The sequence below is a fragment of the Delphinapterus leucas genome, chromosome 9 (genome assembly GCF_059928025.1).
Source record: "Delphinapterus leucas isolate spDelLeu-1000000601 "Yukka" chromosome 9, BTC_Dleu_Yukka2, whole genome shotgun sequence".
Taxonomy (NCBI): Eukaryota; Metazoa; Chordata; class Mammalia; order Artiodactyla; family Monodontidae; genus Delphinapterus; species Delphinapterus leucas.
Window position 1 is genome coordinate 23371717 of NC_143137.1, and position 26822 is coordinate 23398538.

At 44.4% G+C, this 26822-nt stretch overlaps 2 protein-coding genes and 1 non-coding gene across 10 annotated transcripts in view; 1 reads left to right on the forward strand and 2 right to left on the reverse strand.

Moving 5' to 3' along the window:
- Window positions 1-3222: 3222 nt before the first annotated feature.
- Window positions 3223-3522, reverse strand: LOC149748361 (signal recognition particle RNA). Its single transcript, XR_016394452.1, has one exon.
- A 6195-nt stretch (window positions 3523-9717) lies between these two features.
- On the forward strand, window positions 9718-13078 carry OPN1SW (opsin 1, short wave sensitive). The gene is given in 6 exon segments (XM_022581659.3): window positions 9718-10147; window positions 10150-10233; window positions 10534-10702; window positions 11010-11160; window positions 11571-11810; window positions 12808-13078. Coding segments are annotated over 6 exon segments (1026 nt in total). The 5' UTR covers window positions 9718-9885; the 3' UTR covers window positions 12928-13078.
- A 1500-nt stretch (window positions 13079-14578) lies between these two features.
- Window positions 14579-26822, reverse strand: part of CALU (calumenin) — a 28467-nt gene continuing 16223 nt past the window's right edge. For all 8 annotated transcript variants that reach the window (XM_022581688.2, XM_089917428.1, XM_089917425.1 and 5 more), the window contains 4 exons: window positions 24568-24734; window positions 23835-23895; window positions 18585-18784; window positions 14579-16966 (listed from right to left, as the gene is read on the reverse strand). In XM_022581688.2, coding sequence (XP_022437396.1) covers window positions 16862-16966; window positions 18585-18784; window positions 23835-23895; window positions 24568-24734 — 533 coding nt within the window. In that variant the 3' untranslated portion in view covers window positions 14579-16861. The remainder of the gene's footprint in view (window positions 16967-18584; window positions 18785-23834; window positions 23896-24567; window positions 24735-26822) is intronic.

The window sequence follows — 26822 nt, forward strand, 5'->3', positions numbered from 1 at the left end:
TGCCGCCGCCGCCGCGAGGCCTGGGACCAGAGCCGGATGCTCAGGGGAAGGGAGGGCGGGCCGGCCGAGGGGGCGGGGCCTGGCTGGGCCACCTGACACCTCCCCCGCCGCCGCCCGGAAGCCGGCCCACCACCGGAGCTCCCAGACTCCGTGCCGGCGGGAGGGTGCCGGGAGGCCGAGCGAGCGTGTCCCCCGACACGCCCCAAGGCCCGCGCCGAGGGAGCGACCAGATGCCCTGGTCTGGCAGTGGGTCCTGCTGGCAGTTGGCTGAGCTGGGAGACCGCTCTGCGCCATGTGTCAGGGTCCCGTCCTGCTCGGTGACGGGGGAGGAAAACCACAAGGATGGACAAATCCTCCCGGCCTGTTTTCTCCAAAAGCACGGATGCTTACCCTCCCCTCGCTTCCTACGGAGCAGGTCGGAGCTGCCGCCCAGCTCGGCAGTAAGCGCGGACCCCCGGCCGCCGGCCCCAGCCTCAGAGCCGCGTGAGGGCAGGAGGAGGGAAACCAAGGCCAGGATACTCGAACCTCGGGGCCCTGATCCCCCTGCTATCCCCGCGCCTCCACCAAGCCAGAAGCAGGGACCCTCTTAAGAGGGGCCGCTCCGTGGCCCTACGCAGTCCTTAGTGTCCGAAGAGCGCTTTTCTCCACCGCCTGCCTTCCCACCTGGTCCCATGCCCGCGGGGCTGCGAGCCATGACCCTCACTCAACCTGCCCTGTAGCCTGCTCACAGTGGGCACTGCTGATTTTCACTCTCATGGAAGGGAGATGTGAAAGCTCAGAGGGCTTATTTCACTTACTTCATCATTCATTCAAGGAACGTCTACCGTATGCCAGATCTTGACGAAGCAATTGTTCTCGCATCTATGCAGGTCTCAGCCAGGAAGAAAAAAAAAAAGGGTACACTTGGGAACCGGGGTGCCCCAGCACATCCAGAAAAGCATTGGGAGGTTCCTAAGTCAGGGGCACACACCAATCCCTTCTCTTGTGCATCCACGCACAAGGTCATTGGGCATATATAGTCAGTGTCACCCCCCCCCCCCAGGCTCCCAGGTTCACAAGACCTCTATATTCCTCAGAAGGGAGCCCTTCTTTGCCTGGACATCCCCTACTTATCCTTCAGCACTCAGTGGGGAGTCATCTCTAAGCAGCTGTTCCTGACGCCCCACTCCAACCCCATTATATGCCCCTGCTGTGCTCTGCCCCGTCCTTCTTCCCTCTAGGGCAGCGCCAGTCACTCTGGGTTGTCAAGGTCAGGTTTTTAGTTTTCTGTCTGCCCAGTTTTTTGAAGACTGGGAAGTTATCTTAGTCATTTTTTGTATCTCCAGCATCTGACAAAGTCCTTTACACGTAGAATAAATGAGTAAAGGTAAATCTCCCAACAGCACAGTCAACGCTCTGCTTGTTTTAACATATGATCTCACACTTAAGGAGTTCAATGTTGCCTATTAACCATAATGTTGCCTCGAAGCCTCTCTCTGTCTCTCTCTGTCTCTCTCTCCTCACCTTTCTTCTTCTCTCTCATACCCCCAGCCTCGTATGTGCCCTGAGAGATGGTGAGCACAGATCAAGATGTTTTGTTTGCTCCCCAGAGGACAGGGCTCCACTCCAGACCCTGTGGTTAAGGTGATCGAGTTGTGGGGAAAGACTGTTGAGCAAGCCCACCCAGACCCTTTCCAGAGGGTCCGCTGCCGATTTCAGGCCTGTCCAGACTTGGGGAGCAGGGCAACTGTCAGGGATGATGGAAAGGGGTTGGCGTTAGGAGGGTGGAGGGCACAGGGCTCCTGGGAATGACAGAGTCTAATGCTGGAAGCAGAGTGGCTGTTTGTTCTGCCCCAGCACAGCTCCTTCTGGTCCTGACTGAACCAGCAGGGTCAGATAGCAGACCTTGACTGCTGACCTCTTGGCTAATGGAGGGAAGGACAGGGGAGGAAGTTGTCAACTGTAACATCCAGGGGTCCAAGCTCTCCTCAGGGAGCTCTCATCCAGAGTATTAGGACTAATCTCTCCCTGGCTCCAGGGGTGCAGGTCACGATTCACCCTTGATTTGAGGAGCATTCAGAAGAGATCTGAACCAGTCTATTCTCAGGACCCAAATATGAGTACAACCCAGACCAGTACTGGGTTGAGGGTGAGAATGAAGATAGGAGGCTGGAGGAAAGGGCTTAGCAGGTATGAGGGGGAAGTGGACTGTGGGCTAGGAGTGGTGGGGATGCCAGCCAGGTGATCAGTTTAGGGGGATAATCTGAATTAATCCTTGTAATCCATGGACCCAGGATTCAGCCTCCCTCCTAATCCCATCCCAGCAGATCATCCTCTCTGAGGACTGATGCAGCCATTTATCCACCTTTACCCTTATTTCTAAATGCCTAGATTCTTTCATTAAAAAGAAAAAAAAGTGAATCTTTTAAAGATGCAAAAAGTACAGCATATTATACACATTCTTCTGCAAACTTTCTTTTTTCCTTAACATGTTTTTCTTTTTACATTTATTCATGCTGTTTCATATAGCTCTAGTTCATGAATTTTAACTGCTGAATTTTGTTCCATTGTTTGGATATACCACAATTGGTTTATCCATTCTTCTGCTAATGAGCATTTGGGATATTTCCAATATTCCATATTGTAAACAATGCTGTGATGGACAGTGCTGTGCATGCCTCCTTGGCATATATGTAAGCACATCTCTAAGGTAGATACCTAGAAGTAGAATTTCTGGGTCATAGAATATGTGCACCTTAAACTTTACTAGGTATTGCCAAATTGCTCTATAAAGCAGCTGAACTGATTTTTACTCCACTAACAGTGGCTGTCAATGCTTTTTTATTTTTATTTTTTTTAATTAAAAAAACTTTTTTTAAGATTTTTTTTTATGTGGACCATTTTTAAAGTCTTTATTGAATTTGTTACAATATTGCTTCTGTTTTGGTTTTTTGGCCGCAAGGTATGCGGAATCTTAGCTCCCTGACCAGGGACCGAACCCGCACCCCCTGTATTGGAAGGTGATGTCTTAACCACTGGACCGCCAGGGAAGTCCCTCAATGCTTTTTCAGATTCACAAACATATTTATAAATTTCTTTGCTCACCATTCCTTCTTGCATTTCATTCCTTCCTTCTTATTTCGGTTTCCTTCTTATGAAGTATATCCTTTGGTAGCATTTCAGTGAAAGTCTTTGAGTGGTGAACATTCTCAGTCTTTGTCTTAAAAGGTTTTTTTTTTTTTTTTGAGACGGAGTCTCGCTCTGTTGCCCAGGCTGGAGTGCAGTGGCTATTCACAGGCGCGATCCCACTACTGATCAGCACGGGAGTTTTGACCTGCTCCCTTTCCGACCTGGGCCGGTTCACCCTTCCTTAGGCAACCTGGTGGTCCCTCGCTCCCGGGAGGTCACCATATTGATGCCGAACTTAGTGCGGACACCCGATCGGCATAGCGCGCTACAGCCCAGAACTCCTGGGCTCAAGCGATCCTCCTGCCTCAGCCTCCCGAGTAGCTGGGACTACAGGCGCGCGCCACCGCGCCCGGATGTCTTAAAAGGTCTTTATTTCACAACACTTAAATGGAAATTTAGTGGGCATAAAATTTTAGGTTGACAATTCTTTTAGACTTTTGAAGATATTCTATTTTTTTCTGTAATCTTTTGCTGCTAATAAGAAGTCAGCTGCCAATGTAATTGTCTCTCTAGGCAAACAAGTTTTTAAATTTTTTTAATTTTTTGTTGCTTTTAAGATTTTTCTTTTTCTCTTCAGTATTCTCCAGTTTCACCACAATGTGTTTATAAGCTCAGTTCTCAATCTGAGGACTGTGTCTTTCTTTTATTTTGGAAAATTATCAATCATTATCTCTTGGAATATTATTGGGTTGGCCAAAAAGTTCAAACCAACTTTTTGGCCAACCCATACATTTCCCTCATTCTCTCTCTTTCAGGAAACAATATATATATTCAGTGTGATAGTGTAATAGGCATATTCTTTTCCTCATGTCTTTTAACTATTCTTTCATATTTTCTATCTCATTACTTTCCCCTTTCCCCCCATATTTTGAACAATTTCATCAGCTCTATCTTCCACTTCACTAATTCTCTTTCCAGCTGGGTCTAGTCTACTGTTTAATGTCTTGAGTCTTCAATGGTATGTCTTCCATTTCCTAATTTTTTTTCCCTCAATGAGCTTTTTTTTTCATAGTGCAACATTTTCATTATGGTTTACTTTCTTGTCTTTAATCTTTAACACTTTTAAGAATACTTATTACACAGTGCTTGTCATGTTGTTCTATTATGCACTGTTCTTGGAGTGTTAATTGTCCTGTTTGTTGTGTCTGCTGAGTCTTCCTTAGGTGGATTACTTTCTTGTCTAGTTTATAAGATTTTTATTGTGAGTTCTTCTTCAGTAGGTGTTTTTTTTTTAATTAATTAATTTATTTATTTATTTTTGGCTATGTTGGGTCTTCGTTTCTGTGCGAGGGCTTTCTCTAGTTGTGGCAAGCAGGGGCCACTCTTCATCACGGTGCGCAGGCCTCTCACTATCGCGGCTTCTCTTGTTGCAGAGCACAGGCTCCAGACACGCAGGCTCAGTAGTTGTGGCTCCCGGGCTTAGTTGCTCTGCGGCATATGGGATCTTCCCAGACTGGGGCTCGAACCCATATCCCCTGCATTAGCAGGCAGATTCTCAACCACTGCGCCACCAGGGAAGCCCCAGTAGGCGTTTTTGATTTGTCACTTTTTAGTGAGACTCTCATATACCTTGGGGTATGAAAACAGTCTTGGAGAGCTCTTTCTTGCTTCTGTGAGGCTGTGTGGTATTCCTAGGGATTTCAAGTTGTCCTAAACCAGGTTTATATTTAATTTCTCTGCTTAAGGATTCAGCATCATGCAAATAACATAAATCCAGATGCAACACAAGAATTTTCTCAGGCTCAGACTTCAATTTCTCAGGGTTGACTTGGATTTCTAACCCTTTTCTCTGCTTTGTTGAACTGGCGTGTGCCATTTTAGTTTTCTTTCCATGGATAAGGTAGATCTTTGATGTTCTGAGCTTTATGCAGGGGGTTCAGTCCCAGCTCTTTGTCTCTGGTGGGCTGAGGGCACATAGCCTATAACTGAAAGCATTAGAACACATCTCCCTGTCCCTGGTATATGTCTGTGATCTGTGTCTGAAATGAATCATGGGCTACTGTGATAGTCCCTCCTCCTTCTCCTCCTCCTCCTTCTTTGTTTAGTTTTATATTCTTTCTTTAATTCTGTTATCTGGGAATTTCCCTTTTTAAACCAATTTTGCAATTGTTCATATGTTAGTTTTTAAATTCTGCTTTATGTAGTATTTCTGTGTGTGTTTTACGGGGCATTGGGTGAAGAGAAACTACATTAGTTCAGTCTGTCATGTTGTCAGAATTTCCTTTCCAGATTCTCTTTATCTTTAGTAGTATTCCTAACAATCCCTACGTCTGTAAGGTGTGTTATAGTTTGCAAAGTGTTTTCACATATAGTTTCTGATTTAATCCTCTCAACTTTAAGAAATGAATATTATTGTTCCCATTTTACCAAGAGGAAATATGAGACTCAGAATTGTAATTTTATTCCTAGCTTTTGGACTTTGAAGCCAATGCATTTCATAGCTTGGGTTTTACATGGAGAGTTTGCCTTTTCTTGACCTCCAGCTCAGGTCCTGATTGTTCTGACCACCCGCTCTTTATCTGAGGCTCTCTGAGATGCTTTCTGCCTAACACGAGGCAACCCTTTGGCTCTACCTTCTCAGGTTCGGCTCCTGGAGCTATGCCAATCCCCTTCTGCTCGGCTTGGCCTCAGCGGAAATAATGGGGTATATACAGGCCATGGCTAATGGGGAGACTGACTGGCAGCTTGTCTTCAGGGTCCTTTACTCACTCACCACTGGGTCATCTCTGCTTCAACTTGAGAAAGGGCAGGCAACGTATACTTGTGTGGTGAGGAAAGGGGAACAGAAAAAAAGAAAAATCCAGCAAAAGTAGGACTCGTCTGGGATTTGAACCCGGGACATCGTGCACCCTAAGTGAGAATCATAGCCCTAGACCAAAGAGCCACTGAGGGTTACTCTTTGCCAGCTGTGTCTTCTTTGCTACATCAGCAGTAGCCACAGTTTGTGGTTCCTAGAAGGGCCTCTCTTCTCCGTCCAGGCTGGCTCCCAGCCCAGGTCGGCTGCACTCCAGCAGGCCTTGACCCTCGGCTCTCTCCACTGCTCCCTGGCCCACTGTGGAGCCACACAGTGATTAGGCAAGGTCCCATCTTCCCCGTGACCATCCAGTTCTCCCTCAGGGCTGCCAAGCGGAGTTCGTGGGGTGCTGCTGGGGAAGGGCAGGGAGGGAGCCAGTCTCCAGCCATTCCCCCTTCCGGGAACCCCAGGGCTGAGGGGGCCTGCCTGGCATCTCCTGCACCCATGAAGAAGCACTCTTCTTTCTTACCTCATGATCAGACCACGAGAAAAAATCCTCCAAACTCATCTGCCTCCTAGGTGGGGACTAAGAAGTCTGTCCCGGATCACCCTTGACTAGGTGATATTTGCTAAATTACTCAGTTTCTTCATCTGTCAGGTGGAGAAGTCACACCTGCCCTGTCTGCCTTACAGGGTAATTTGAGGATCAGGTGAGAAAACGTATGTGAAAGCACTCTGCAAACTGTAAAGTGCTGTACAAAGGAAAGGGGTTATTATGATGGCAACATGAGGGCAAGGAGAAAATACATGAGAGGAAAGCTGCCACTTAATGCTTACCGTGGGCTGAGCAGTGTGATCTGTGCTTTACAGATCTTACTTAACCTCATAACAGCCTTGCGAGACAGCTGTCACCCCACTGTAAGAAACAGAAACGTGCCCAAATTCGACTTATACGAAGCACATTTATCTGAATCCAAAGTGTGTTTTAAGTGCGATACACACCACTATCCAGACTTTCTAGAAAACCAGAGATGGGAATACATCCTGTAAATACCCACACTTCCTCCCTCACCCCAGCCTGCCCTGTTCATGCCACCCAGGAAAGCTTCAGGGAAGAGCCTGCCGATCGGCTAAGGGTGGCCTGGGTGGGGTTCTTCAGGCTGGGATTCCCCAAATGAGAGTGAGGGGAGAGGTCACACATCAGAAACTGGGGCCTTGTAGGAGACCCAGTAGGCTCTGTCTGGCTCTCTTTTGTGCTGCCACTGTACCACATCCATCACACCTCCAGGACCCTTGTTTGACCCCCTAGAGGGGGGTCCCCTCTAGGAGGCTGGGAGCTTCTGGGGGGACAGAGATCTGTCTTATTGATCTTTGGATCCAGCCTCGTGTCTGGCACTTGGCAATCCTGCTGACGGAACAAACAACTCCCAAGCATTTCTGTGTACCTGGCCTTAGGTAAGCACTCTACCAGATTAATCTCATTTCATCCTCACAGCACAACTGCTGTTGAAGGCATCTCTTAGCAAATGTCTGTGGAATAGATGAATGCGTGAATGAGGGAAAGAAAGCAAGCCAGGAGTGTGCACCAAAAAACCACCAGGGGCAACAGATATTCAGGGGGATCTTCATTACTTGGCTCGAGGTAAAAGCCATAAGCCTAAAGAAACCCTCCCACCATCCATGCAAAAGCAGGCTTCCTAATAAACCAACGTGTCTGTTGGATATGGGGAAGAATGGCCCTCGCTTTAGAGAACATATTGGCTAACATTCCTTTGTACCCAGGGGATGAAGTTTTATTATCCCCATCCAGAGTGTCTGGACCAGATGACTGGCTCCACTAACCAATCATGGCCAGAGAGAAAAGCAACAGCTCATCTATTCTCAAACCAAAGGGACTTTTTTGGGTAGCTGTTCCCCAGCTTTAAACTGGCTTATAAATAAAAGCCACTCAACGTGTCATTCCATTACCTCAGTACACATTTCCTAATTGTTTCTCTCGCTGGGTGTGCCAAGGAGTGAGGTGGCTCCAAGCAAGGGTGCCAGGGGGACTTTGCTGAGAATGTTTCAGGGCTGAGACCGGGATTGGGTCCCAGCCAGTGCTTTTCTCTGGGGGTACTATTGGAATTTGAGGCAGGATCATTCTCAGTGTGGCCTGTATAGAGCAGTGTCCTGCCCACTCAATACCAGTAATCCCCTTCTTTGCCAACAGCCATAAAACACCCCCCTCCCATCCCACATACCTCCAAATGTCTCCAGGGTAACAGGGTGGGGGAGAGGAGTGCCGCCCGGGTGGAAATCCATTGCCATCTACCATGCATTGTTTTCCAGGCTAAAATTACTGTGGCCTTGATCTAGGCTGTAGGAGTTTAGGCCCTCAGTGGTTCATTTGTCTCTGTATTTCAAAGCCAGCAGATGAAATTCTCTAGGAAGAGTCATGGCTCTACCTCGGGGCGGGGTGGGTGGGGGTGGTTTCTGCTCTTTCCTCCCAGGCGTGAGGATGGCTTTCATTCAGGCAAATCCTTGGACGATTCCTCATTTTCACAAGAGCATGTAGAACTTTCTCTTATCTCACCACTTGCCTGGAGAGTCTGACCGGTCAGTATTTAACAGACAACATTGTCACAACACATTTCAAGCTCAACACATCATTTCATCCTACGCATCAAAAACACAGCAAAAAGTGAACACTGGTTGCTTCTGGAGAGGGGAACTGGGAGCCTGGGTGGGAAAGAGATGTATTTTTCACTGTATATTCTTTTGTACTATTTGAATTTTGAGCCCCAGGCATATACAATCCACTTGAAACAGAAATCCACTTGATAAAAAACTAAACAGGGAGAAGCAATGATTAGAGAGGTTAGGGAATAATGCCTTTCAAGCCTCTAGAGAGTTGAAATGTCCTCTGGATTAGAGTAGCCTGGCAGAGCTGGTATTTGGCCCCCAGCCAAATGGTTCTGGTTTATGTCCAGTTCTGAATCGTGCTTTGTGTGGAGCCCATATTGAGGGTAATAGTCAGCAGGAGACCCGATCCTGTGAAACTGGTTGCTGTGCTACTCAGGAATGCTGTTGAGGACATTATTATATCACACCGATGTCTCCTTTGTGAAACCCCATTCTTGCCTGTCATAATCTGAAGAACAGTTGGTTTGTGTTGACTTTCTGGACAGTGAATTACGTAATTCACTGGGCAGGTCTTGGATGAGCAGACAGGATGACTGGCAGCTTGGGCACTGCTGAGCTAAGGGCAGGGGCAGGTGTGAACATGGCATGAGAGGGACAGTGAGCAAACTAACCTCGACCTGGCTGGGGGAGGTCTGAGTAGGAAAGGTTCCCTCTCTGGGTAGACTCACCATGAAGAAACTGGCAGCCTGGGGTGCCTTAGACCTCTAGGCATTGTCGAGTTGCCCCTCAACTGTTCCATGAAGGCTGTTACTAAGGTGTTCCAGGGAACTCTCCATTCCCTGCCCCTTCCTGCAGCCTGAGGCTGCTTCCCAGGCTGGCTGTGAGCCCAAGATCCCTGGAGAGGGACACTTAGTGGGCACCTTCCACAAAGGGGCAGATGGGGTGTAAACACCTACAGGGATATAGTAGTGCCTGAAGTCAAAGAAGAAGGGTGCCTTCCACAGGTCCACTCAAAGGGAAAAAAAGTGATGGAGGGTCTTCATTAAATATGGGTCAGCATCTCCCAGGCCCTAACGAGCCCACTCCTATTCATTCCAGCACCTGACCATTCCATGTCCGGATTCTTTGAGCCCACTCTTATCCTCTGAAGAACATACAATCGGCTTTGGGGTCACAAAAGGTTTAGGTGGGGGCTTAGGGTCTTTAATCCCAAACTTTGTCCTTAGGAGGCTTAGGATCAGTAGTGATCTTTCAGGGAGCTCCAAAGTGGCTTTGGAGGAGACGTTCTTTGGCAGGGTCAGGGAGAAGTGGTGGTGGGAGGATGATCTATAAGAGGAATCAGAGGGGGTGGCGGATATCCCATGAGCAAGATGTCAGAGGAGGAGGAGTTTTTTCTGTTCAAGAACATCTTGGTGGGGCCGCGGGATGGGCCTCAGTACCGCCTCGCCCCTGTCTGGGCCTTCCACCTCCAGGCAGCCTTCACGGGCTTTGTCTTCGTTGTAGGGACGCCACTCAATGCCACAGTGCTGGTGGCCACACTGTGCTACAGAAAGTTGCGGCAGCCACTCAACTACATTCTGGTCAATGTATCCCTGGGGGGCTTCATCTACTGCATCTTCTCTTTGTCGTCTTCATCACCAGCTGTCATGGATACTTTGTCTTCGGCCGCCATGTTTGTGCTCTGGGGGCCTTCCTGGGCTGTACAGCAGGTATTGCAGGAGAAGGGGGCTGGGGGGAGGCAAAGGACACCGCTCCATGATTGGAACCAGGGGCCAGGCTGTTGGGTGAGAGTGGGCCCCAAAGAGGAGTCTGGGGGATAGAAGTTTGGTGCTCTTTTGCATACTGAGATGTAAAGCCACCCAGACTAGAAGTCTGACCGAGTCCCAAACTCTACTTCACTAACCACTCCAACCTTCCCTCCCTGTGCTTTCTCCACCCCATCTGTATTCCACTCTGCCTGCCAGGATGAGTGGGGCTGTTTACCCTCTTACCCTCACATTTCATCACAGGTCTGGTGACAGGCTGGTCACTGGCCTTCTTGGTCTTTGAGCGCTACACCACCATCTGTAAGCCCTTCGGCAACTTCCGCTTCAGCTCCAAGCACGCACTGATGGTGGTCCTGGTCACCTGGACCATTGGTATTGGTGTCTCCATCCCACCCTTCTTTGGCTGGAGCCGGTGAGAGTGCAGGGCCACTGTGCTGACGTAGCTAGAAGCTCAGGTTGCGAGGGCGGGAAGAGAGTTGGGTATAGTCTTTGACCTCTAACTTTTAAAGAGCTGGTGGAATAAATAAGGGAAAGGGCTGTGGGAGACAAGTGCTAAAGTTTACCCTGCAGTTGCAATTGCTAAAGGCTCGCTGGTGAGGACAGAAAATACCCGCTGCCTGAAGTCATTCTGGGTTCTAAGTGGAGAACACAACCCAAGAATCTCATCTCCCTCTCTACTAATTGAGCCTCACAGTGAGTAAGTGCTTGGTCCCTTGCAGGTTTGTCCCCGAGGGTCTTCAGTGTTCCTGCACCGTGGGCACCAAATATTACAGCGAGTACTGTACCTGGTTTCTCTTCATTTTCTGCTACATTGTGCCTCTCTCCCTCATCTGCTTCTCCTACTGTCAGCTGCTGGGGGTCTTCAGAGCTGTGAGTGCCTTTCATGAGGGTCAGGGAGGAAGGGATCACAAGGCTCTAGGTGAGAGGGGAGAGCGGGTAAGTGCTCTGGAACATAAAACATTTGGAAACGTCCAGTCAGGTAGAGGGGTATCAAAAAGCAGTTAAGGAAGTGGGGACAGGGAGATGATGAAATGAAGAATAAGGCGGAGTCATTCCTGCTCAGGTGTATCAAGAGACGCATGTGATCTTTTCCATTGTCACAGACCAGAGAGCTGCCTCCATCTTGCCTTCCTCAAGGAGGGGGAAACAGAGGGACTAGGCCAAAAGCTGGGACAGCAGAGAGACAATTAGAGTAGATGGCCCCCTAGTTGAAGAGTCCAGAGATCTGGGAGTTCAGGGCCAGGGATAAGAGGGTGTGATGTTTTCTGTGCTCTTTCCAGGTTGCAGCTCAGCAGCAGGAGTCAGCTACAACCCAGAAGGCTGGGCGGGAGGTGAGCCACAAGGTGGTGATGATGGTGGGATCCTTCTGTCTCTGTTACACGCCCTATGCTGCCCTGGCCACATATATAGTCAACAACCGTAACCACGGGGTGGACTTACGGTTTGTCACCATCCCTGCCTTCTTCCCCAAGAGTGCTTGCGTCTACAATCCCATCATCTACTGCTTCATGAATAAGCAGGTAAAGCTCTCTATTTATATTCCTAAGACCTGGTTCTTCTCAACAATGACTTTTAACTCTAAGCACCTGGGACTCCACTCAAAGGGTTTCTAGGGGTCAACAGGGAAGGCATGGAAACCCTTAGCAGGCTAGAAAGCACTTGGTAAGTAAGCTCAGGGATGAAGGCGTGGTCATCCAGAGAAGATCACAGAACCCAGGGAAGACAACTTGAGCCATAAAATTCGAGTTGCTCCAAAGGGCAGGATGAGAAGTGAAAAGGCTTTCCGTTTCACTGAAAAACCGATAGATCAGCAGTGCCCCTAAATTTCCATTTCACGAGTTCTTAATCCTTTCCAACTTCTAGTCTGCACGACCATTTATGTGAAACACAGAAATCACAACACATGCGTAAGTTTCTAAAACAGCTTATCATCTGAAGGTACCAGGTGGCTTCCTATCCCAAATCCTGAATCTAAGCTAATAACCCAAACTCAGACAAATCAAGGAGGGTTCCTGTCTTATAGAGCTAACACTCTGCTTTGAGAATTGTTATTTTGTTTCCTCACTTCCAGAGATGGATTCAAAACGAATGCGAAACCTCCTGGACAGAAACAGAATTGGCAGTCCTTCCCCAGTTGGGAGCACTTTCAAGTAATGGTGGGGTGGGGTGGGTCGGCGGGGCTATTCTGGGGTCACTTTTGACAGTGCTCTTATGGGGCAGGGTGGTTTGTGAGGTTTCCCAACAGTGAAATTCTACACATTCTCAGAGTTAGCCAGAATGTGTAGGGATTATCACTGCAGACCCAGGAGTAGTGTGTAGCCTTAGCCTGGAATATAGCTAGCTCTCAGTATTGGGAAGATATAATCAAAACCACCTGAGGAGATCCTGTGTATAAGGCATTGTGCAAGGCTTTGAGGATACAAAGAATGAGATCTTTTTTCCCCTATGCTTCCTGATGTTATCTCCTCTGTACTGGTCTACCAAGGGGACTATCTCCAATTCTGCTCTTTCCTCCAGTTCCGAGCTTCCATCATGGAGATGGTGTGTGGAAGGCCCATGACAGATGAGTCTGACATGTCTAGCTCCCAGAAAATGGAAGTTTCTACCGTCTCTTCTAGCCAAGTTGGCCCCAACTAAGAAGCCATACTGGCCTGTTTGCAGCAACAAGGATTTTACATTTAAGGAAATTTCTACCTTGCCTGTCAAAAACCAAACGACTACAACACAGAAAACGGGAAGGGGAGTGATAGCAATTTGAGGTCAATTTTCCATTTTCCTACTATTTCCTTCCTACCTACACAAAGCTCCTGTTCCAGCTGGGTCTACTTCAGACCACCCCAAAGGCCATTTCAACAATCACCAGTTTCTACTCTTTTTTTAAATTTTTTGCGGTACGCGGGCCTCTCACTGTTGTGGCCTCCTGCGTTGCGGAGCACAGGCTCCAGACGTGCAGGCTCAGCGGCCACGGCTCATGGGCCTAGCCGCTCCACAGCATGTGGGATCTTCCCAGACCGGGGCACGAACCCGTGTCCCCTGCATCGGAAGGCGGACTCTCAACCACTGCGCCACCAGGGAAGCCCAGTTTCTACTCCTAAGTGGCAGGATTTACAGCACTTGGAGAACAGATTTCTACATACACGGCAACTGTAAAGCAGTCTGGCTGATGATTTTTCAGTGTGTACACAACAATTATTTTCCTTTCTAGTAACATTTTTTCCCTACTGGGGATCTGTTCAAAGATGATACATTTTGAATTAAAACAAACTTATGGAAACACTTTAGAAATGGGAGAGACATTAAAAAAAGAACCTTTAGAGTTTCCCTGGTGGCAAAGTGGTTTAAGAATCCGCCTGCCAATGCAGGGGACATGGGTTCGAGTCCTGGTCCGGGAAGATCCCACATGCCGCAGAGCAACTAAGTTCGTGCGCCACAACTACTGAGCCTGCGCTCTAGAGCCCGTGAGCCTAGAGCCCGTGCTCCACAACAAGAGAAGCCACCGCAGTGAGAAGCCCACGCACCACAACAAAGAGTAGCCCCCGCTCACCGCAACTAGAGAAAGCCCAAGCAGAGCAACGAAGACCTAATGCAGCCAAAAATAAATAAATAAAATAAAATAAAACAAAACAAAAAAAACCCTTTAGTAGGTCCCAAATGAGTTTGAAAGAACTTTCTTATGCTGTCACTGCCAGTAATTGCTATTGCTTTGGCTGGGACAGCCATGCCCACAAACCCCTGTACCAGCATGAATATTCCAGGTGCTTCCTTTCCCCCCACACCTCCTATCTGGCTAAACCTATATATCTGTCTTAAGCTGTGTATTTACTAAAGTTAATAGTTTAATTCCCTTCATGTTCTCAAAATGAATTTGCACATCTAATACCATTTATAAACTATACAAAATGTTCAAAAAACTGTTTTACCTTATACTCCCTCTCCCCACCCCCTGAAGAAGACACTTTTTGAAATAAAAATCAAGATAAATGTGTGTACATTCAGAAATGGCTTGTGTTTGGTATCAGGCAATTATGTAATGAGCAGCTGGGCTCCTCTCCAGTTATATGGCCTAAGGGAAGCAGAGAAGGGTTACAGCTGTAGAAGGATGCTAGAAGATTTCAGGAATAGGAAGAAGAGTAACCAATTTGGGAGAAGGCAGTAACTTCTCTGGGTTGGAGTGGGGGGTATGTTAAACCTTCTAGGAGAGCTCTTTTTCTGTGCCATTTTATAACACCCATAATTCTAAGCAAGAGTTCCATTTCCTAAGAAAATAAAGGACATTCATAACCCACAGTGAATGTAAACAGTTTTATTTAGAAACAGATAGGTACCTGTTTGCATTATAGAATATAAAACTGGGTTTACACTCTATAAAAAATAACCAATATCCAAATTCAAGAGAGCTAGCATTCACAGAACACACAATGTGGGTGTGCAGCTACTGTTCACCAGCCTCAGGCTTGATTTAAACCAAAAGAAAAAAAAAAAATCCAGGGGGATCATTAGAGATTAGAGTACAATGCTTACTGATGAGCACCCAGCATCCAGAAGTTGCTGTCTTAGCAGATGGAAGTTTGCTTTCTAGGTGCGTGACTTTAACATAAGGCCTGGGTTCTCTGTACCTAGTGACCTATGAGGATCTCCTGCCACACAATTCATGATGTGCCCTCTCCAAGCCAGGGTTGGTGGGCATTATTAATTATCCCTGATCTTCTTAACAATAAAAATGGGGAATCTGGAAGGCAGAGAATTTCCACTCCCTTATACTGGGGGTAAAAGAATGTATCCACTCTCAAGAGCTCAATGCAAAGGCTGGGGTGGAGTTACACGATATCCGGCTTTTTACCAGGCCAAGTAGCCCACCTCAACGTGATTGTGGAAGACCAAAGGATACACCTAGGTTCAGATTATAATAATCACCCAGCACCACCTGAATGTATTATCCAGAAAGATATATGAAATAATAACGGATATATATATATATATATTTGTCTTAGTATCCTGAGGGCTAAAAACTTGGAATATAATAATTCTTCTCAAAAGAGGTCCATCTGTATGAAAGGGACCAAAAAGGACAGTTTCCTGTTACGCAAAATATAGGTAAAGTGAGTTGGGAACAGAGGTGGTTTCTTCAGCTCCTTCTACAATGTCCCTCTCTTTGATCAGGATTGGCCATGTTGATTCACGATAAACTTTTTTTTGGCGGTGGGGAGACAGGAACATAGGGAGTGATGGGTCGAAGGCAGGAAGGGTGAGCGATGGTCCTCAAACAAAAGAGCCCTCTCATCTTTGAGTCTTAGCTCAAGCTCTCCAGCTGACACAGAAACAGGCCTGGTAGTAAGTGGTTAGCATTCTGAGGTACGAGGATCCCTGGTAAATTCAGCAGCATGTGGTTTTTGGAAACCAGCCCACAAGATAAGAACACTGCAACCAAGCCCCTAACTAATACTGCTATTTAACCACCGTCCAAAGGAGAAAGGAAAGAAAAAAATCCCACCACACTAGGAGGTTCTAAGCTTTCATTTAAGGTGGTCCAAAAAATCTTCTCTTTATTTTATCTTCGAGTTTCTTAAGAGAATCCTCATTCAGTGATCATTTCTCTCATTAAAGGCACTTTCAATGACATGACTGGAAAGGAGTACATTTTAACTGCAGTGCAGATTAATTCCTTGGAACACCTGGGGAAATAGGAGCTGAATGGGGGCACTTACAGTGATTCAATAGGCAAGACAGTCTTGAGCACTTCAATAGATGCATACCCAGAAAAAAGCATGTGCCCTAAAAACACTTGTATTTTTCCTTTAGTTTTCCAGCTGTTTCTATGTATAGCTCTGTAAAGAGATCACACTCAGTACTTGACTGATTTTCAAGACAGTGGCCCCAACTCTTCCCACCACAGCTGTGCTTGACAAAATTAGCAAACAGCTAGTCTTACAGGGAAGGAAAAAAAAGAATGAATGAAATCAAGTTGAGCCAAGCTTTCTTACAGCACAGGGATCGGTCCTTGCCCAGACAATGCCAGGACCTGGACCTGGAGCAGCTGAATGAAATATTCGGCCCCTCCTACTTATGCAGGATACTTTTCAATAGGCAAGTTTAAGTGTTATCTCTCTAAATATAAATTGTGGGGACTATTTCTTCCCTCTTCTCTCTCTTGAACATTTCTTATTGATCTCAGGCTTAAAATTAATTAACTCAGAATTATAAAAATTATATGATAAGGGTTGAGACAGAGTGAAGGGCTAACGTTTGCCTACAAAGTGTGAGCTGAGGATCTTGATCCTTCATATCATACTCCCAACCAGAGAACAAATACAAAAATAAACACACATGTTATACATAATACAAAGTGTAAATCTACAAACACAAGTGTACTAATTAGAGTTTTTCCTCAGAAGCACAGTTTCCCTCCAGTCCCTCAGAGAGGAGGAGGAATGGGGACGGGATTTTTAAGACAGCTTTTCATGTCTTAAAAAGTTTGTAATAACAGTCTCAGTAGCGCAAACAATTTCATGTGAAACCAGAAGCTGTAAAAATAAATTACTTTTGAAGAAATGTAGGTTCCTCTGTCTGCAGCTCAGAACTCGTCATGTCGTACTAAGGCCTCACCAAAATCTGTGGCCTGGCTACCCACAAATAAATCATACTTGTCAACAATCTCCTCCTTGGTAAGCTTGCCATCCTGAAAGTAGAAAGAACAGTGAATTGATGCAAAATATATTTCTTATTTCAAATCTAGAACACTGTTAACATACAACAGGGGTTAGTCAAGATTTACGATTCTAATTCCCACTAAATTAAATGTGAACTCAATCCTCACTGCCCACCCCCAACACACACACACACACACACACACACACACACACACACACACACACACACGCAAAGAGGGAAGTAAACAGCAGTTGATACATTTTTCTTAATGCTAGGGATATGGGTTTGTTTTTTGAGAAGAAAACACTCCCTTTCGAGCAAAATGTGGGACATCTCCTAGATATGGGTAAGAGATAGTCAAGAATAGCCAGGAAAAATACTTCAAAGTGAATCAAGTCTTTGTCTAACAGGAACAATGAAATATGCTAATATCAAGCACAGTCTTCAACTCCAAAATGACCTAGTCACCAATAAGATTCCAGACAGAACCCCAAATGAAGGCTCAGATACTCATCTCAAGAATTAGCTAGGCTAGATTCCCAAGGGATGACTACATCAGTTTCCTTTTCTCACATGTCTCAGGACACAGCACCTGGCTACTGAAGTGACTGAGCAAGAACTCAAAACAGACTGACCCTCAAAAAGGCTCAATAAGAAACTGCATCAGGAGCCTCCCCGGTGGCGCAGTGGTTAAGAATCCGCCTGCCAATGCAGGGGACACGGGTTTGAGCCCTGGTCCGGGAAGATCCCACATGCCGTGGAGCAACTAAGCCCATGAGCCACAACTACTGAGCCTTTACTCTAGAGCCTGTGCGAGCCACAACTACTGAAGCCTGTGCCTAGAGCCTGTGCTCCGCAACGAGAGAAGCCACCGCAATGAGAAGCCTGCGCACCAAAACGAAGAGTAGCCCCCGCTCACCACAACTAGAGAAAGCCCGCGCGCAGCAACAAAGACTCAATGCAGCCAAAAATAAATAATTTAAAAAAAGAAAAAAAGAAACTGCATTAAAACCGAAGATCAGTCTAAATAAAAGAACATTTAGAATTCTAAAATCCCCCAACTTTAGACTGATTTTCAGTTTGCTCTAAGGAGAGCATTCAAATCTCTGAAAAAGGTGACAGGGCTCAGTAGTAACACCACTCTTTTAATGAACTGAATGCCTTCTCAGATAACTGATCAAGGGTAATTTTAACAGGTTTCAGAGAAAAGCTGATTTATAAGCTCCTACAAACGATTTAATTTTAAAAAGCATATTTGATTTAGGAAGGAAACAACCAGCTTTGAGTAGGCAAAATGAGCCTGTAAAAGATCAAAGAACAAAGGAAATAACAACAAAAAAGCAAAGAAGATTTCTCGGGGTTCCCAACATAGCAGATGATGCACGCTGGGCACAGGCTATATCCAGAGGCTCTTTCTGAGGCCTAAATTTCTCCAATGCTGGGAACACTGGGCAAAGGGACTTCTAAAATGAGATCAGAGAGCTAGCACTGCCCTGTAAGTTTTCAATCGCCAACTTTAGATCCATAGCAGACTCAAACTAATTAAGACCTTAAATGCTCCATGTACCTCAAGAGGAATTTTTTAGGCAATCCCCTAGAAACAGACTTCGATCACTGATAGATTGTTTGGGCCTGGACAGACTTACCTTGTTTTGGTCGGATTCGTAGACTAGGTGCCTGGCTTCTGCCTCTGCATGATCATAGTCTGAGGGAAGGATCCAGTCTTTGGTCTCTTCCTTATCCATCTTCCCATCTCGGTTCTTATCTCGAAACTCAACAAACTGTTCTCTCTCAGTCTTTACCCATTCTGGCTCATCAGCATTTCCATCATGGCTGTACATGTCACCTGTGTGAATACACATCCACACAGAAGATGAGTTTGTCTTTTCTCAAAGACTGCCCCATGCAAATCTGACCTGACCCTTTTTCCTCATTCATCAGTTTGGAACCTAACAGCAGTTATAAGGGTATTTTAGGTCAGAGAGACCTTAAGAAGCAAGGAGTTTTCCTGATGTGTGATTATTGATCTTGCAACAAGAATATTTCCAGCTGTTGGTCTTGAATGATATGAGAGCAAAGAGAATCCTTTAAAAAAAATGCAGAAACAAAGGGAGATGACTAGTGTCAAGAAAGGTGAAGACCAGGACTTCCCCGGTGAAGCAGTAGTTAAGAATCTGCCTGCCAATGCAGGGGACATGGGTTCAATCCCTGGTCCAGGAAGATCCCACATGCTGCAGAGCAACTAAGCCCATATGTGCCACAACTACTGAGCCCACGTGCCACAACTACTGAAGCCCACGTGCCTAGAGCCCGTGCTCCACAGTGAGAGAAGCCACCACAAGGAGAAGCCTGTGCACCACAACGAAGAGTAGCCCCCGCTCGTTGCAACCAGAGAAAGCCGGCACAGCAATGAAGACCAAACACAGCCAAGAATAAATAAATAAATAAATTTTTTTAAAAAAAAATAAATAAAAAGAAAGGTAAAGACCAACTTTCATAAGATAGTTGTTCCCTACATTCCATTTCACTACTAATTAACCCGACCACTAGTTTTAGAAAGATGTGGTTTTAAATCCTAAAGAAAACTTGAGAGGTCTATAAGTCAAACTGTCCACCAACCAATTACAGAGTATACTTTTTTTTTTTTTTTGCGGTATGCGGGCCTCTCACTGCTGTGGCCTCTCCCGCTGCGGAGCACAGGCTCCAGACGCGCAGGCTCAGCGGCCATGGCTCACGGGCCCAGCCGCTCCACGGCATGTGGGATCTTCCCGGACCGGGGCACGAACCCATATCCCCTGCATCGGCAGGCGGACTCCCAACCACTGCGCCACCAGGGAAGCCCGAGAGTATACTTTTTTTTTTTAAGTATTTAAAAAAGAATTTTTTTTTTTTTTTTTTTTTGGCCGCGTTGGGTCTTTGTTGCTGCGCGTGGGGTTTCTCTAGATGTGGCGGGCGGGGGCCACTCTTTGTTGCAGTGCATGGGCTTCTCATTGCAGTGGCTTCTCTTGTTGCAAAGCACAGGCTCTAGGCGCACAGGCTTCAGTAGCTGCAGCAAACAGGCTCAGTAGTTGTGGCGCACAGGCTTAGCTACTGTCAAAATTCTTTTAGGAATTACATGAGTGAAAGTCTGAAGACTCCTAAAGTACACTATATCAAAAGTAAGTGTACATGCATTTCATGTAAGGTATGGGAACACACCTAATATAAGTCTAAGTAACTTCTAAAGAGTTATTTACTTGTGATAAAAGTAATTTGTATGTTGGGACCCATAAAATGGAGGCTGCCCCAGTGGCCCGGCCCATGCCACAAATCTAAACCTAAGTCAGCCCACACTGCTAAGAAAACCTAACATATATCAATCACAACCCTCCAGCTCAGCTTCAGTCAACTTACCTTACCCTTAGAAAAGATGACCTGCTATCTTTATAAGGAAATCCCTGACCTCCTAGCCAATCATGTCCTGCATCTGAGTTGCTCCTCTAATGTTTTATAAAGCCTGCTCTTGCCCAAAACCCCCTAGGAAGAATGCTCCACTTCTTGTGAGGTACTTTACTCCCCCCAATCCATGGATTGTTTTCCCTTGAATAAAGGACATCAAACTTGTTACTAAATTCTACTATTTGCAGCATTTTACAGTTGGCACTGTCATTTTCCTGAACTTGAGGGTTAAGAGTAGAACTACTCCTTTCTGTCTTAAACACAAATTGCGAGTCTAAGAGCAGGTCTTGCCAATTCTTTTTTCATGTTACAGCACATTCAGAAAACGCAGTATTTGTACGATCCACTGGCTAGCACCCTGCCCTAGCTGTCCTGAGGGTCAGGGAGACCTTTCACTGTATACAGATTGGGAAATTCTGAAGTAGGGAATACGTGTGTATTAGGAAACGCACGTTAGGAAAACGTGCGTTTAAAAGACATATTTTTCTTTCTTTCTTTTTTTTTTTTTTTAATTTGGCCACACCACACGGCATTCAGGATCTTAGTTCCCCAACCAGGGGTCAAACCCGGCCCCCGCAGTGAAAGTGCCGAGTCCTAACCACTGGACCACCAGCGAATTTCCTGAAAGACATGCTTTTAATAGAAGCTAGAATATACAACATAATGTAAATGCATCTTAAAGCTAGAAGAGTAAGGATAAGAATTAATACTATTTAATTTTCTATTAAAAAATTCAACCTGGGCTTCCCTGGTGGCGCAGCTGTTGAGAATCTGCCTGCCAATGCAGGGGACATGGGGGTCGAGCCCTGGTCTGGGAAGATCCCACATGCCGCGGAGCAACTAGGCCCATGAGCCACAACTACTGAGCCTGTGCGTCTGAAGCTTGTGCTCCACAACAAGAGAGGTCGCGAGAGCGAGAGGCCCGCGCACGGTGATGAACAGTGGCCCCCGCTCGCTGCAACTAGAGAAAGCCCTCACACAGAAACGAAGACCCAACATGGCCATAAATAAATAAACAAACAAACAAACAAATACAATTTAAAAAATTCAACCTATATAATGATATTAAGGAATTACTAATTTTTTGAGATTTTATTTAAAAATTTTTAGAGATACATATGTAACTTAAGAGAGATATAACCAAATGTTTACAGATGAAATGAGATGCTGATTGGGATTTACTTCAAAATAATAAAGGAGGTAAGACGTGGATATGGATTTAAAAGGATTGGCCATGGGTTGATGGCTGCTGGGACTGGGCGTAAGTACAGGGGATTCATTACACTATTCTATTTAATTTTGTGTATGTTTGCAATGCTGTATAATAAATTTAAATGGTTCAACAGTATAACTCTGGGGACTTATTAATGCTAAATGTAAGAGGCAAAGACCATTTGTTTCTTTTTGATCTTTCCTCTCAACAGGGCAGAAACTAGCATACCCCTAGAAACTGGAAGATACTGTTTGGGAGACTTTTTAGCTTTTACAAAGCCCGGCACCCAAGATGTAAAAGTGTTTGCATTAGTTGATGATTTGCAAAACAAAGTCATACACACACAGTTGATAGTTTCAGTAGTTTCAAGAAACAATTGATCTATATGATGGGAGGGAGATGTAAGTATCTCTTTATTTGGCCCCAATGCTTGATAAATGATGGTACTTAACTGTTATAAAACTTAATTCCTCTCAAGAGGTTCAAAATGAGTTCCTCCGTTTTAGCAATGGTGATAAAATGGCAAAAACCAAGAATTAAAAGATAAATTATTAAAAAAAAGAAACAGTCGACTTTGAGATGGGCTCAGTAAATGCACCCAGACATTTATTTCCACTGTGCTGATGAACTCCACTAAAAAAATCATTTTGGAAAAAAATTCCATCTTCCCACTGCTTACCCCTCTCAAAGTACATCATGGAGTCTTAGAAGAAAAGAGTATTCAAGGAGTAATTCAACTGGAATAACTCTAGAAAATAAATAGCAGGTATAATTAGACAAAATTTGAGTAAAGGAGTGACTTGTTCAATGGACTGAAGTGACATACAGGGATAGAGGTAAGGGCTTAAGTCTCCCTTTCACACTTAAAATGAACATTCCAGGTAAAGATCAGAAGCCTAAAAACAAATTGTCTTATGAAACACAAAACCAGTGGTGCACTAGAATTAAGTTACTATGAGTAAAAATAATAATTGGAAATATAAAATTATCTAGTATCTTTTAAAATGGAATAACATTTGTAACAAAGACATTTGTAGTATCTTCCATCTCTTCTCCTTTACTTATGCTAATTTCCATCACACTAATTGTGTAACAATTTGCTCAACTACTTGCTAAGAGGCAGCTCCTTTTTTTTAAAGCAATGGGAAAATCTTGAAATTATTTTGAGGATAATAAAAATAGCTTTAGGGACTTCCCTGGCAGTCCAGTGGTTAAGACTCTGCACTTCCACTGCAGGGGGCACGGGTTCGATCCCTGGTTGGAGAACTAAGATCCCACATGCTGCATGGCATGGCCAAAAAAAAAAAAAACTTTACTTGAGAGAAAGGTATAGCATCTAAAATAAACAGACAACTTGAAGGTATAGTAGCATCTAAAATAAACAGACAACTGGGAATTCCCTGGCAGGCCAGTGGTTAGGACTCCGAGCTTTCATTGCTGAGGGCAAGGGTTCGATCCTTGGTCAGGGAACTAAGATCCCACAAGCCGAGGTGTGGTCAAAAAAGTAAAAAAAAAAAAAAGAAAAAGGAAAAGAAAAGAAAACAAAACCAGACAACTAAAAGGAAAAATGGCAGAAAGGAGTGATTTTTAAAAAAAGACGAAAGGAAACAAATTAGAGAATCTAGACAGAAAACATGAATAGAATACAGCGAAAAGGAAAGACTAAGAGGAATCAACAGCTCTTAGTCACCCAACTGTCTCTTTTGTCCTATTTCCGTTTCCTAATGCCAGTCTAGGCTCCCTGCAACTCCTTACTGTCAATTCCACAGGGCATCTGGGATGTACTATTTCAGTGCTGTCCACTACAGTAGCCACTGGCCACATGGGGCTACTGAGGACTTGAAATGTGACTGATCCAAACTGAAATGTGCTTTAGTGTAAAATAAACTTTTGAAGATTTGTAGAAAAAAAAACCCTCAATGATTTATGTTGATAAAATGTTGAAATTATAGTATTTTGGAATCTTAGGCTAAATAAAATACACTATTGAAATAAATTTCATCTGTTTCTTTTTATTGTTTTTGATGTGGCTATTAGAAAAGTTAAAATTATGTATGTGGCTCACATTTACATTTTGATTTGCCAGTGCTGCTACAGACACTTTATCATGACCCCCTATTCCTCACACTGGTCTGACTTAATGATGTGCTGAGAGTTGACCCATGGGGTAAATTGTTTCTATTGGTGAACATATCTTCCAAAGCTTCTCAGCTTCTTCTAAGAAAAACACTAGAAACAGACTTACCAATATACTCCTCCAGATCAATGAAACCATCAGCATTCTTATCTATATCTTCCATTGTTTCCTAAACAGAAGAGAGTAATTAGACTTAGTATCTGGATGAGTTAGTTTAGGCAATTATTTGTCATTCATTAAAACACACACACACACACACACACACGTTTATGTAGATGTGTGTGGGTATGGTTAATCCATAGGAAATTGTGGTTTTTCTAGCTGAAAGAATGGTAAAATATTATCAATTTTTTATGCTTCAGCTTAAAATAACTAACAGTCTTCTTGAAGGAACACTTAATAGTGAACTACCCCATCAAGCCCATGATGATCTGGTAGCCCTAGTCATGCTTAACTCTAACAGGAGATGTGACCAGTGAGTACATCTACAGCTATAGTCTATGTTTTATCAGTAACTGCCTTCTGTGAAAATTCTTTAGTATCACTGTCATTACTCAGTGCCTGATATTTTAAAAAATAGGATTTCCCCTCATGCTTACAGTACGAAGCCACCAATGAATGGCAAAATACATAATCTGATGGTACGTATTGTCATACTAAACAGAAAGCTTAAAGCACCATCAAGATCACAGAAAAACAGAGTGACAGAGCTTGGACTCAATCTGGCCAGCACTTGTATAGCAAGTCATTCTTCTAAATACAGAGGAAAGGCTAAAGAGGAAAGCATAAGCAACAAAAAGAGAAAGTTTCCATTGAGAATCCTTGCTCTCACCCCACCCACCTGTACCACTATATCCTTCATGTAGTCATACTCCTCAGGGTGCAGGAAAGCTGTGAATTCCTCCTTTGTGGCAATGAGGTCTCCATCCTTGTCTGCCATTTTAAACCTCCGCTCATCTCTAACCATCATCTGTTTATAGTTAAATCCATCATCAGGGTCTGGATCATCTAGAAAAGAAAAATTTAGGTCAAATCTTAAAAGACTTCCAGAAAACATGAAAATGTATGGGGAATCAATTTCCAAGAAAGATAAACCAAGCACTGAAGAATTAATTCTTGATTACTCAGGTAAAATTGCAGCAGTATAAAGACATTCAGTTTTGGTAATCAAAGACCTCAAAATCAGGTCTGAGTTGAATGCAAACGCTTGCCATTCAACATGGAACCCTGGCTCCTGGACTGTGTAATCCGTTATGTAATGCTTCACTGTCACTGCTCTTGGGGCAACCAAAGAGCTTGAGTTTTCTAGATATATCCAAGGGGCAGCGGTGGTTCTAAAGTCATACTTAGTTTGAATCCTAACTCTACCACTTCTTAGCCATGTGACCTTGGGCAAGTAACTTAACTGTACTTCAATTTACTCATCTGTAAAATGGAGATAATAACAGTGCTGGCCTCATAGGGTTGTTGTGAGGCTAACTAAGCAAATAAATAGAAGTTAAGTGCTAGAACAGTGCCTGGCACAGAGCTGGCTTTTAATAAACGTTAGCCATTGCTATGTCGATTAAACATTAGGTTCTCATTAAAAAGCCAGATATCAGGAATTCCCCGGCAGTCCAGAGGTTAGGACTCTGAGCTCTCACTGCTGGGGGCCTGGGTTCAGTCCCTGGTCGGCAGAACTAAAATCCCACAAGCCGCACAATGCAGCACCCCCCTGCCCCCCTCAAAAGAAGCCAGACATCAAAGGCCTTCTATCCCATTATAGGCCATCTGGATTCAAGTACCAGAACAACACCACTTTGAATGGCCACACTTTAGTTTCTTAAGCCAACTCAGAAATATACCATGAGATACAAATACTGTTCACTACCCCCCCTCCCCAATTTCTGTAAACTTCTAGAAAATGCAAATAAATTCGAGTTACAGAAAACAGATCAGTGGTTGCCTTGAGGATTATAAAGGGACACAAGGAAACTGTTTGGGGTGATGGAAATGTTCATTTATTTCGATTGCAGTGATGAGCTCACCGATACATACATCTGTCAAAACTCATCAACTGTGCATTTTAAATCCATGCAGTGTATCGTATGTCAGTTATACTTCAATAAAGCTGTTACAAAAGATAAATATTAGATTACAACCAAATGAAATTTGGATTTATCCATCTGTTAGGATGTTGAACTGCACAAGCAGTAGTTATTTAGTCTCTCCGTAAGAATCTAGAAAAATGAAATTTTGTTTCTTTAAGTTGAAAAAATGTGGAGTTAATGGCAGAAAAGGAAAAAAAACCCTTTTCATTCTGAGTTGCCGTATGGACCTAATAAGGTAACATGTGAAGATATTTTGAAAGGAAAAGACACCATATTAAAGGTAAGAAATGATTGTTCCTACAACATATTGGTCAAATTTTTAAAAAGATACAGCACTAGTTTTATAAAAATGACCCACAGGGTCCCTTAATAACATTACACTGCTGACTTTCGATACTGTAGTTCAATCTTTCCATACTTCAAGCACAGTTAAAAACAACAACAATAAACTACTGCTCTATTTTGAGAGATGAGCAATTTGAAGCTTCATTCTTTGTTGAGTGTCAAAATTCAGTGAGATAGTTGACTGGATCATGAGGCTTTGCGGACCCTATACGTGTATACTCAAAGCCGTAACAGGTTAGAGACAAAGAATTTAAGGAAAGTACGATCTTTCTCAGATACTGAGTCATTTCTTCTAAACAAATAAAGCTTCAGTACAAACTATGTAACATAAATAAGAAAGATAACAGAAGACAACTTATATATTAAGAGTAGATTCTTAGCTAAGAGCCCTTCTATCCTCCTTAGTTAAACCATGGTGGCTGGAATCAAGTAGCCCGATAACATGCACATATATAAGGATGAAAAAGGAAGCTTTAAAACTTTATTTTTATTTTTTTAAACTTTATTTTTAATGACTAAACTCACGTGCCTATCATCACTGCTCAGAGTGCCATTGTCTTGTCTTAAGCACCACTTTACTGGGCTATCTGGCCTGGGTAGGCTCTTGGTCTAGTTCTGGTGGAGGCAGGGTGGATCGCAGTACCTCACATTTTACTTGTGG